Source organism: Phoca vitulina, unplaced genomic scaffold (genome assembly GCF_004348235.1).
Source record: "Phoca vitulina isolate PV1807 unplaced genomic scaffold, GSC_HSeal_1.0 scaffold7, whole genome shotgun sequence".
Taxonomy (NCBI): domain Eukaryota; kingdom Metazoa; phylum Chordata; class Mammalia; order Carnivora; family Phocidae; genus Phoca; species Phoca vitulina.
Window position 1 is genome coordinate 1,082,507 of NW_022589710.1, and position 11,525 is coordinate 1,094,031.

General features: G+C 47.8%; 2 protein-coding genes across 5 annotated transcripts in view; one reads left to right on the top strand and one right to left on the bottom strand.

Annotated features, from left to right (window-relative positions):
- Positions 1 to 580, top strand: part of RNF212B (ring finger protein 212B) — a 60,533-nt gene extending 59,953 nt beyond the window's left edge. Inside the window, exon 15 of the mRNA XM_032404752.1 lies at positions 84 to 580. Coding sequence (XP_032260643.1) covers positions 84 to 215 — 132 coding nt within the window. The 3' untranslated portion in view covers positions 216 to 580. The remainder of the gene's footprint in view (positions 1 to 83) is intronic.
- A 4,026-nt stretch (positions 581 to 4,606) lies between these two features.
- Positions 4,607 to 11,525, bottom strand: part of PPP1R3E (protein phosphatase 1 regulatory subunit 3E) — a 10,309-nt gene continuing 3,390 nt past the window's right edge. The window contains exons 3-6 of one of the 4 annotated variants that reach the window (XM_032404758.1): positions 9,423 to 10,861; positions 8,629 to 9,168; positions 6,862 to 7,001; positions 4,607 to 6,566 (exon numbers count right to left, since the gene is read on the bottom strand). In XM_032404758.1, coding sequence (XP_032260649.1) covers positions 8,746 to 9,168; positions 9,423 to 9,833 — 834 coding nt within the window. In that variant the 5' untranslated portion in view covers positions 9,834 to 10,861 and the 3' untranslated portion in view covers positions 4,607 to 6,566; positions 6,862 to 7,001; positions 8,629 to 8,745. Of the gene's footprint in view, positions 6,701 to 6,861; positions 7,002 to 8,628; positions 9,169 to 9,422; positions 10,862 to 11,525 lie in introns of all 4 variants that reach the window. The other 3 variants (XM_032404760.1, XM_032404757.1, XM_032404759.1) reach the window with 3 other exon arrangements.

Below are 11,525 nucleotides of genomic sequence, written 5' to 3' on the forward strand. Positions count from 1 at the left end.
TGTTGAATTGTCCAAGACCGCCTTGCAACTACTCCCCATTTGTTCCTCCTGAAGGAAGACTTTTTTCAGCATCCCCTTGCCAGGCTTACACGCGAGCAGAACCGAGCCGAGCCGCGCCTGCCCAGCCGAGGGCCGTCAGCAGCGTCACTGTAAACGGAGCGCCTAGAGCAACCGGGAACTTGTTCTCCAGATGGATCAAATGTCTTGCCGGCTGAAAGACGAGGATCCCAGCAGCCCGGCGCCTTCGGAACACCGCACAGGTGTTCCCAAAGACTAAGTGCCGGAAGGGGCACCTGTTTGGGACTCACCAGACTCCTAGACCACCCCCTCTCTGTCCCAGTGAGGAGAACCTGCCTCATATTTGGGGACCTTGGTTTTCGCTATCAAGAAAGGGATGGCAATAAAATGGACTTTTCACCAAAGTAGTCACACACTCTGAAGTTGTGGGCCAAAAGTTCGTATATTTGGAATTTGGGCCAAAAGTTTGTATATTTAGGATTCTCGGTCTTCAGACTAAAACTTGGAAACAGCACTTTCTGAAGTGATTCTTTTTGTTTTCATATGCTGGTCTTTGAAAGTCTCTTTGCCTATTTAGGTAACTTAATAGTTTACGTAGCTACAATAATTTATAAAACAATTTCAGACTTTGTATTCCACAGACATCACCCTTCCCATGTACTCCCCCCAAAACCAACCCCCACTACGGATTCTTTCTTGCTCCAATTTAAGGTCTAGAGCACTTTCATGGTTGTCAGACATCAGAAATGTATTTCCACTTCAGCACTGAGCCCTATTTTATGTTGTTATGCCTGTATTTGTACCTGCCCACTTCCCAGCCCCATTACATTCAGTAAAAATTTCAACCTCCTAAGAGCCAGCCCTACGATCTTCAAACTAGCATCCAGCAATACATCATCGGTGTAAACAAAGGAAAGATACATATATATATTCTCAGCTTTAGAGTTGAAACTTCTGATCCCTCAGGGTTTAAGCCAGGGCTAGTAGTATATACAGACTTTGTCCTAAATCATGAATGACTATTACCATGCCCCAATAGTTTGTATATGATAAAAGGAAAAGTGAAACATTTTAGGCAGTAGCAGTCCTCAGTTTTCAGTGGAGAAGTTGTTCTCCCATAATCCAAACAAATTACAAGACTGGGTTGACTGGGAAGAACTCATGCTTATCTGGCTGGAAAGCCAGGCAGACAATGTCTGCGGGAACCTAGTGCCTGCCCCTCTATAGAGGGTTCAGTTAGGCACTCTGGGCAACACTTATCACCGGCTTTTGGAAATATGAAAGGTGGACAACTCTGCCACCTTTCTTGTCTCATTAAGACACTCACTCCCGAGACTCAGGAGTAGGGAACAGAATTGAAGATAGGTTTAGGAGAGGGGAAATCCAAAGCAAGAAGAAACTCATCTGCCCCTTTTCTGGAGTGTGTGCTGAAGCCTCCCTTTTTTTTTTTTTTTTTTTTTTTAGGATTTTATTTATTTATTTGACAGAGAGAGCGCACAAGCAGGGGGAGAGGTTGTGTGGGTTTCACCTAAAGCTTTGAAAGATGGACTGGACTGGGATTGGAAGAGAGGAATAGATGCAGGCTGACAATATGAGACAAGGGAGGGCCCCCCTTTAGCAAGACAACAAACCTTCCCAGTTCTTCCAGGGCCTAGTGCTGAAGAATGCAGACTCATCATGTCATCCTCAGTGTAGAGATGTTAATTCCCCATCTTTGGTGAAAATTCTCTCTTCCTTTGCATGGCTTAGATATTAGCAGGATTAACCAGAGGCACATTTACCGTATACCTAAGGAAACTGAAGTTTCAGGGTCATCCCTTGCACAGAGGAGCACTGGAGGAGCCCCAGGATGTGTTAACATGGTCGTGGGTTTTTGTAAAATTTGAAAAAGAATATTTAAACTGCAGGGGCGCCTGGGTGGCTCAGTCGTTAAGCGTCTGCCTTCGGCTCAGGTTATGATCCCGGGGCGCTGGGATCGAGCCCCATGTCAGGCTCTCTGCTCGGCGGGAGCCTGCTTCTCCCTCTCCTCCCAGCTTGTGGTCTCTCTCACTATCTCTGTCACTATCTGTCTCTCTCTCTCTCAAATAAATAAAATCTTAAAAAAAAAATAAACTGCAATTGGCTAAGATTGATGTCTCTTTCCTTTCTAACTTCCCCTCCATCACACTTTTCCTTTTGTCAGGTGGCAGTGGGAAGGCCATGGGTATTTTGGGATTGGCTAAGGAAATGGAATTGGGGATACATTCAGTTTGGGTTGAGTAGGTATATGACTGTGGTTTGCAGTTACTTCTGTAAATAGTTTAATAGCCAGTATAGTGTTAGGGGCTGAACTGTGTCATCCACCCCCCCCTCCACATTCATATGATAAAGTCCTGACTCCTGATGCCTTAGAATGTAACTGTATTTGGAAATAAGTTCTATAAAGAGGTAATTAAGTTAAAATGAGGTTTTCAGGATGAGTCCTAATCCAATATGACTGGTATTTTATAATAGGAAATTTGGACCCAGACATGAACATAGGAAAGACCACGGGAAGACATAGGGAGAAGATGACTATATAAGCCAAGGAAAGGAACCTCAGAATTAAGTCAACCCTGCGGATACATTGATCTCAGACTTCTACACTCCACAACTGTGAGAGAATTTTGGTTTAAGCCACCCAATGGGTTGCATTTTGTTTGGCAGCTCTAGCCGACTAATACATATACATTAATCCTAGTGTCAACAATCCAGAGTATATTAGTCATTACAAATTTGAAATACTCTGAAATTGTACACATATATCAAAGAAATTTGATAGTGTTTTTTTAAAGTTTGACAAAAATCCTAAAAAAATTATGTAACATTATCACCTATAAAGTGTGAGGGTGAAAATTTTCCAAATCACTAAGAATTTAAAAAAAGGTGATCATGTAGAAGGCTGAATTACTTTTCTGTACTCCTTATATAAAACATAATCATCAATATGAGAAATCAAGGAGCATGCACCCAAAAACAAAATTGTAAAAAAAAAAAAAAAAAATGCTTGTCAAGTAATTTTTAAAATGTTATTTTTCTTGATTTTATGATATAGTATTTGTCACCTCCTTAAAAATTTTCTTTTCTCACTCTAAACTATTTTCACTTTTGTGCCTATGTATTTATTTTTCTTTTAAAAGGCTCCAACAGTTGTGTTTCAGGTGCCCCAAAACTTGGATCTACCCTTGGGACAACCCAAATGGATATGGTGAGTTTCTGCCTCACTTAGAGGAACCATGCTCCACCATTCTGTGCCCTGTCTCCTAAGAAATACAAAAGCTGAGGACTGACCAATCAGAACTGCAACTATTAAAGATTTGGGATAGCAAAAGCTGCAGTGGGGTTTGTGGAAGAAGGATTTCAGACAGACCTAGCACTAGACTAAGGTGTGAAAAGCCTGGGAAGACATTAGGGCCACAGAGGAATCTTAGGCAATAAGCCACAGAGAAAAGCCTGGGAAGCCCCCGCTTACCTCTCTTTGGGTGTCTGCTCCTCATGCTGACTCTACCCTTCAGCATATCTAGTTTGACAATGTAAGTGTGGGTGCTCTGCCGTGACATCACAACTTGGCCATTATGATGTAATGAGGAGGCATCTGATTATTCTCAGGCTAGGGCTTCCCTATTAGAAACGTTCTCATTATTTTGTGGGTAACTGGATTCTCTCATTGTTCAGGTGATGTGGGAGTCAATATTATGTTAGAACTTGATCTTTTTCAAGGATGCCTCACTTTAATACCTTTTGCTCCATTCTGGATTAGACAGAAGTCTTTGCTTTTCCTCTTCATCATATTTCCTAAGCTTTGCTTTAGGGTTGCCCTTGATAGAGAAAAGGGCTTTGTTCTTTCCTTCAGTGTTTAAGGAGCAGAATGTAACTTAGATGGCCCCCTTAAGGAAGAAGAGCCCCCTCAACCGGGGGGGAAACTCGGCGCTTTTACCCAAGCCATACCCTTTAACTGCACCAGGAATTGGTGCTGGGTGCCAGGGGACTAAAGCTGGGCCCTGATAACTTTCCTACCACTACCCAATATGGTGGTGGGATTCTATTGGGGTGTCTTATACCAGGGCTGCCCAACTCCTCCATATCTTTTGCCCACCCAACTTTTGCATAGCAATAGGACACCAGCAGACAGAACTTTTATGAGATAACCAAGATATGGGGGGTGGGAGAGAAGAATCTCACTTCTGGGTCTCTTGCCACCCTTCACCCCAAACAAACAATATTTCTCAGTATTTTATTATATACTTTCATATTTCAACTTTATTTCAAATATGAGGTCTTTTATCCAGAAGGGAGGGCAGCTGCATGAGGAAGCTGAAGTGAGGCACAATTCTAGTGGGTTTGGGGCCCAGTGAACAGGGCTGCACTGTGAAGAGGGTGAGGACGCTCTGGGAGGGCCTGATGAGAACAGTGGTTTGGGGGGATTCACATAGCAAACTTTCTTTTTTTTATATATATATATTTTTTTAATGTTTTATTTATTTATTCATGAGAGTCAGAGAGAGAGAGAGAGGCAGAGGCAGAGAGAGAAGCAGGCTCCCCGCCTAACAGGGAGCCCGATGCGGGACTCGATCCCAGCACTCTGGGATCATGACCTGAGCCGAAGACAGACGCTTAACCATCTGAGCCACTCAGGCGCCCCACATAGCAAACTTTCAATTCCTCTCCAGGTTAACTAGTCAATAGGTGGATTATTCAGTATTTTTAGCAACTTCACTGTTCCTTAGCAATATCACCCAAAGAAGTACCAAGGCTGGGAAAACAGAGAAAACTACAAGTGCCTTTTGTTTCTTTCTATGCCTGGATAAGGAAGGGAATAGAAACTAGCAACAGAAAATGAAACATTTATGATATTATTGCTTGCCATGAAAAATTGCGGGTCTGACTGTAGAGGCCCGTTTTGTAGCCTGGGAGTGGGATATGGTCAGGAGGGCTGGGGTTAAGCCCCATCTCGAGCTGTACTAACAAATTCTCTGACCCTGCTGAAGTCTCCTTATCTCTGGACCTGTGTCCTCATCTGTACTGGAGAATGGACCCAGTGATCTCTAAAGACAAGCTTTTCCAGGTCTCTGATTCTATGACCTTGCAGATTGCAAGGATCCAGAAGAGCTCCAGAGAAATGCAGGTGTTAAAAGCAAGGGAGTGTGGGAGTTTGACTGGAAAGTTTAGGAGTTAGGGCTTATTGTGAAGAGAAATGAGCTACATGCATAAAGAGAAACAAAGGTACGAGAGGAAGGCTGTCAGACAGGTAAGTGTAGGGAGACCGGGCAAAAGTGTTCCAGCTGTGTGGCTTCAAGGACCCAAGCCCCTGATCAAGGCAATGTTTTCTCTTCTAGTGCTGCCTAGTCCACAGCTGACCTGTTATACACTAAATTGCTCCTGTTCATATAGTCATCAGCCTTCAGGGGGAAAGGACCCATCCCAATGCCTAACACCTAACACATCTCTAAAGTTCCACCAAACTTCTAGTGTTCCCCATATCAGATTAGACTATCAGCTTACCCCCAGGCCCTGGGGCAGCTCTATATGGGAAGAACTAGAAGATTCAGGTGTTGGTTCTATAAAGCTGAGAATGGGGGGTGGGGGGTGGGTGAGCCATAGTACTTCTTACAGAGAAAGCTCAGGGAAAAATGGATTATCCTTGGTTCCCTGTCTCCAACCAGTTTACATTTATCCACTCAGTTAATACCAGGGCTCACAGAGAGGGCCCAAGCACAGATCATTCAACAGTTGTCCTAGTCAGGGATACTTTTTAGTGGAAACTTTAAGGACTGGTCAGTTCAAGACCAGTCAGGGGAGTGGAAAGGGGTGTCACACCAACAGGTGTAGAATATTGGTTAGGGCCAGGAGAGAATCCCAATGTAAGGAAAAGCTGGAGTTCAAATGGGTTCTCAAGTTCTCTAGCAGGCAGGCAGTGTGGTCCCTTGCTACTTCTGCAGAGCTGGGACACTGGTACAGGAGAGAGCAGCAAGCTCCTGCATGGGAGTGTGGGACCCACAGCACTTTGCCTTCTCTAAGCCAGTTCGGTAATCTGAGAGGATGGGAAGGCGGAGCAGTTAGAAACTGTGGTCTTTTCCTAATAAGAGATTATATATGGCAAAGTTTTCAGTTTCGTTTTTAAAGGAAAAAATATAGTAACATGGTTATATACAGAAGCTCTGGAGAGCCTGAGTTCACAATCCTAGCAATGCCATTTACCAGTGATGTGATCTTGAACAAATTACTATGCTTTTCTGAGCTGTTTCCTCATCTCTAAAACAGGGATAGTATTTCTCAACTGATCGGGTTGTTCTGAGGATTGTAATGCATGCAAGACACCAGATTTGAGTGGATAAGTAAATGTGAGCTATTATGATTGTTAATACAACATGACAATAGTGCATACACATTAGGCAAGAGATTAGTATATACTGAGCCTCGACCCAGGCTCCCTCTCCATCATCCTCCCTTGGGCTCTTCATTGATGACTAAAAAGCGCATTGCTTGGTGGCTTCCAGGAGGTTCTTTCTTCACTCTGCTGGAACTCTGACCTGAAGGTGATCCACAAGATGCATGAAATTCTTTGTTTTCTTCATCACGTAAGGATGATGTTTAAACCGGCATTTCTTTGAGGAGTGACTCGGGGTTCCTCTCTTTTCGGCCATCTTCCTTTAAAGGACTAAGGCTTTGGACAGGAGGGGCCTGGTAACACACTCCATACTCTGTTCTGAATGCATGTATGGGCACATGTGCATGCACTCTCTGACTCAGTAATAAGGAAGAGGAGGATTCAGACATTTTTGAGAAACTAGTAACAGGTAGAAAAGGGTGTGGGGAGCTGGTTACCTGGGAGCAGCTGTTCATCTGCATCAGGAACTGCTTCTTTTCCCTCTTCTCCCTTCTAGAAGACTGTCAAGAAGGAGCCTGAGGGAGGAAGGTGGATCAACCATGGTCTTGGAGAAAAGGAAGTAGGTTCTCCACCCCTTCTGGAGGGAGAAGGAATAGCAGAAATCAACAAGGATGAAGATGGAGGCAAATGGAAAAGAGAAAACAAAGGTAAATACCCTAAATGCTAAAAGAAAAATGAAAGTGATGAGAGAGAGGGACAAGGAAAGAAAAAAGCAAAGAGCTTAGGAATAGGGTAAGAGGAAAGGAAAAACTACCAGCAGAGGTTAACTAGGGAGACCTAAGGCATGATTGTGAATGGGTAGAAGAGTCCAGCTTTCCCACTTGCTCAGGGTATGGAACAGACTGCCATCTTCTGGTGCCATTTAATTACTAAATGGCTTTGATTCTTGATTTGAAATGTTTTCCATTTCTTATATCCGTAATCCTTTATCCTCAAAAGAGCCTCAACGTTGTTTCATCTCTGGGGCTCCCAAACATCATTTTCCCCAACAGAGATGCACCTGCCCAAAATTGTCTCAAAGTACCTAGACTGGAAGTCTGTGCAGGCAAGGGCAAAAAGCACTGGGCAGAGGATGAGCTGCAGTTTGAAAAAGGCCCTGGAATACCATCAGGCTGCAAGCTGGTTATGGGATGCTTCCTGGGCTCTGGAATACCTGTATCAAAAACTGGAGGACCCATCCTCAGCCCCAACCAAATGCTGGGAGTGCTGTATGTTCTGAACTGTAGCACTCCCAACTGTATATTGGAGAATGTGGCTTCTAATCTACACTCTGCCACTCATGGATCATAAAATGTTAAAGCAAGAAGAGACTGTGACAGATCACCTAGTCAAAATCTAATTTCCCAAGAAGACTGGGGCCCAGAGAGGTGAAGTAACTTTACCCAAAGTAATACAGCTAGTCAGTGACTCTTTCCTTCTGAGGCAGAATCATGATAGTGATTTTTGTGATTCACTGTTCCTGACAAACACAGTGCATAAAGTGCTTAGAGGTCATTAAAAGGCACCCCAGAAAGGTAAGGCTGGCATTTTTCTGGAAGCCCCTGAGTGTACCAACTCCTCAGGCACGACATTATTTGGCTACAAGGACAGGCCTGGAGTTGCTTTTGCCTTCATTTTAATCCCCAGGGCTGCCTGGAGGAGGAGGGAGGAGCTCTGATGGCAGTCTGCCATCACTCCCCAGCCAGTCAGGGGAAAATGAAGCCAGGGATCGTCGGGAATGACAAGAGAATCCTGTCATAATGCCAGGGACTGGGGAGGAACAGCCAAGTTCCTGGGACTTAAGCAAGGCAATTATGGCTGAGTATAAAGCTAGGATGGGCAGGACTGGGGGACCTGAGGAGGTAACGGCGGTTAAGAAGAGGGAATGAGCTGGCAATACAAATTACTCAGTAGGGTGGGCTCCTACTTCAACAAAATACCTCCTCTATCTCAAAGAGGTACCCTAACCTTCAAATGCCTAGGTCTGACGAACCCACTAACTTTCTCCCAGTACTAGCTCACAGTATAGGGCATCACCATCAAATCCGTCTTTTGCTTTTTTCTAATCCTTCCAACGCCCTTTCTGGTTTCCTTTCTTCTATGCCTTGGGTTACTATCACTCACATCCAACTAATGTTTTTCCACCCGGATCTCCCCGACCTTCGTTCATTCCGCCCACTCCCCACACCCCTTTGATTTTTCCCATCCTCCTCGCCCTCCCCCACTTGACTCGCTTGGACAGCTCCCAGCCAATCTCGGTTTCTCTCATTCCTCCCCGCCAAATCTTCGGGCTCCCCCAGCCCCTGGGTGCCTTTGGTTTTCCCGCCGTCGGCCCAGGCGTCTCAGATAAAGTGGATCCAGCCCTGGGGCTCCGGGGCCCCGCCACTCCCGGGGTGCTCGGGCCCGCGTAGAGCATAGTCACGGCCGCCGTTGTTGTCCCAGAACTCGTGGCCGGTCACGCGGTAGCGCAAGGCGAAAAGCAGGGCGCCCCCAATGGGTGGCGCCGGAAGGCGGAAGGCGAAGCGGTCTGCGCGCGGCGGGGGCGGGGCCGGGCCGGCGTAGGAGGCGAGTGCCTCGCGTTGGCTCCGCCAGCCGTCGGCGCTCCAGCGCACGCTCACGCGCTTCTCGTAGGCCAGGTCCAGCACGCGCGCGCTCCCGGCCACGCCCAGCGGGCCCGCCTCGGCGCGTTCCAGGCAGATGCGCTGCGCCTGCAAGCGGGTGGCGAAGCCAGGCTCGTTGGCCGGCTCCAGGGCGGCGCGCGCCTCCTGGGGGAAGGGGGAGGAGAGGAGAGACGGGGGGCGGGGTCAGGGAGAGGCACTGGACCAAGCCGAGGCCGACCCCGGCGGGGGGCAGTCGGAGTGGAGCCCAGCTGAGAGAGTGGCCCCAAAAGGAATGAGCAAGGATAAGTCTAGGGTTGGGGATGGAGATAGGTGTTGCTTGATAAATCCTCTCCCACACGCCCACGGCGGCCGGGTCGGGGAGGTCCCGGGAAAGGGGCGTGCCGCTGCCGCCTGCCTACCTGGAGGCCGCGGGCGCGAGGCTGGCACGGCGCGAAGTGGCGGAGGGCGTCCCTCTGCAGCTGGACTTGCACGTGGCGGGGCACCCGGGGCAGCTCTCCGGGGCGGAAGCGGCGCACCGCGGCCAGCTCCAGCCCAAGCGCGTCGGCGAAACGCACTCTCTTGCGGGTGTCGGGGCTGCGGGGCGCCCGGACCCCGCCGCCTCCGGCGGGCGCAGAAAGGGCCCGGCGACCCCGACTCGGAGCGTGAGCGCGGGATCGGGCCCCAAGGCGCGTCCCGCCCTCGCCTGGCTCCACCTCCGGCTCCTCCTCGAGGCTGGGCCGCTGGCTGCGGTAGTAGGCACGCTCTGTTAGTGCGGCTATGAAGCTCAGGTTGCGGGGAATGTCGGTGCGGGGGGGCCGCTCTCGAGACATGGCACCCCCCGCCCGGGCGGGTCCCGCCCGCAGCGGCGCAGCGTTGCCCTGCTTTCCTCTCGCCCGACCGCCCGGCGTCGGCGCAGAAGCCGCCCCTCGCCGTTGCGTACTCTCCTTGCTGTCACCTCCAGGATTCTCCACCTCCTGTAGCTCTCTCCCCTCCGTGACTACCTTCCCCCCCGCTCCGCTCTGACCGTCAGCTCTCAGGGTTTTAGACCATCATCTCCTGCCTCCTGCAAGCTGTCTGCTCTGAGCGTGCGCTCAGCGGCGCTCACCCTCCGGTCCCGGGGCCCTCTCGGCCGGCCCCCGCCCACAGTCCTCTGACAGGTGGCTCCCCATCTGTTTTAGCAGCGTACCAGGGGGCGGGGATCCACCTTCCGGTCCTGAGTGAGACTACTCAGGCTTTTTTTTTTTTTTAACGGCTTCAACCTCTCGGTCATAGGAAGAGTTAATGCTTAAGGGAGGATAAAGTCACATTTCCTTTTCTTGCAGAGGATGGTTCAAAATGCCCAGCGTGTGAGTTTCTCTTCAGGGCTCACCATTTTCTTTTACAAACCCTAGGCTCCAGGTTTTGGAGGGGGGTTGCAGAGGGTGCACAGAAGGAAAGGTCATGAAAACTAGGTAGTGTCTCAAATAGAAGCTGAGATGTGGCCCTCAAAAGGGTGGGTGGTCCATTGGGAAAGAGTTCTGCACTTGATCTTAGCCAAATCTGACCTGAGTTGTGGGAAGACAGCTCTGGTCTCACTTCTGGTAGCATTTTGCAGTGTGACCTTAAGCATGGCATAACTTCTCTGGACCTCAGTCTTCTCATCTGTGAAAAAGTAAATTGGAGTTCTGATCTCTAACTCCACTGCAAGTCCTTTGAGGGCAGAGGCTGTGTCTGATTCACAGTTTCAGCACATAGTAGGCTCTCAAATTATTGAATGAATGAACACACGACTCTCTTGGAGCTGGGACTGTGGAGTTCTAGTTCCACTGGGAGCTTCCAACAGGGGCACAGAGCTGGCTTTTTTCTCCTTCATTTTGTTCTACATTAGGGGAAAAAAAAGTGAAGTATTTTGTGTAGTTTTTTTTTCTTCCTAAATCCCCTACTGATTTTGTATAACACTTACAATGTACTAGGTACACTTGTAAGAATATTACAAATATTAACTCCTATAAATAGCCATCAAAAGAGTAGGAAGTACTAGTATGCCTATTTTACAGATGAGAAATTTGAGAGAGGGGCTAGGACTCTTGCCCAGGGTCACATAGGCAATGATTGAGGAGCTGGGAATAGAACATCAGCAGTCCAGCGCTAGAGCCCACTCTTACCCACTTGGTTATGTAAGATTAAAACGTTTAGTAGTAATAGTTAACATCTTCAGAGTGTTGTAATGAGGAATCTTTTTTTTTTTAAAGATTTTATTTATTTATTTGACAGAGTGAGACAAAGCGAGAGAAGGAACACAAGCAGGGGGAGTGGGAGAGGGAGAAGCAGGCTTCCCACTGAGCAGGGAGCCCGATGTGGGGCTCGATCCCAGGACCCTGGGATCATGACCTGAGCCGAAGGCAGACGCTTAAGACAGCCACCCAGGCGCCTCTGTAATGAGGAATCTTAGAGTAGAAATGGAATCTCTAAATTTTTTAATTTTTTTTATCTTTTTAAAGATTTTATTTATTTATTTGACAGAGAGAGACACAGCGAGAGGG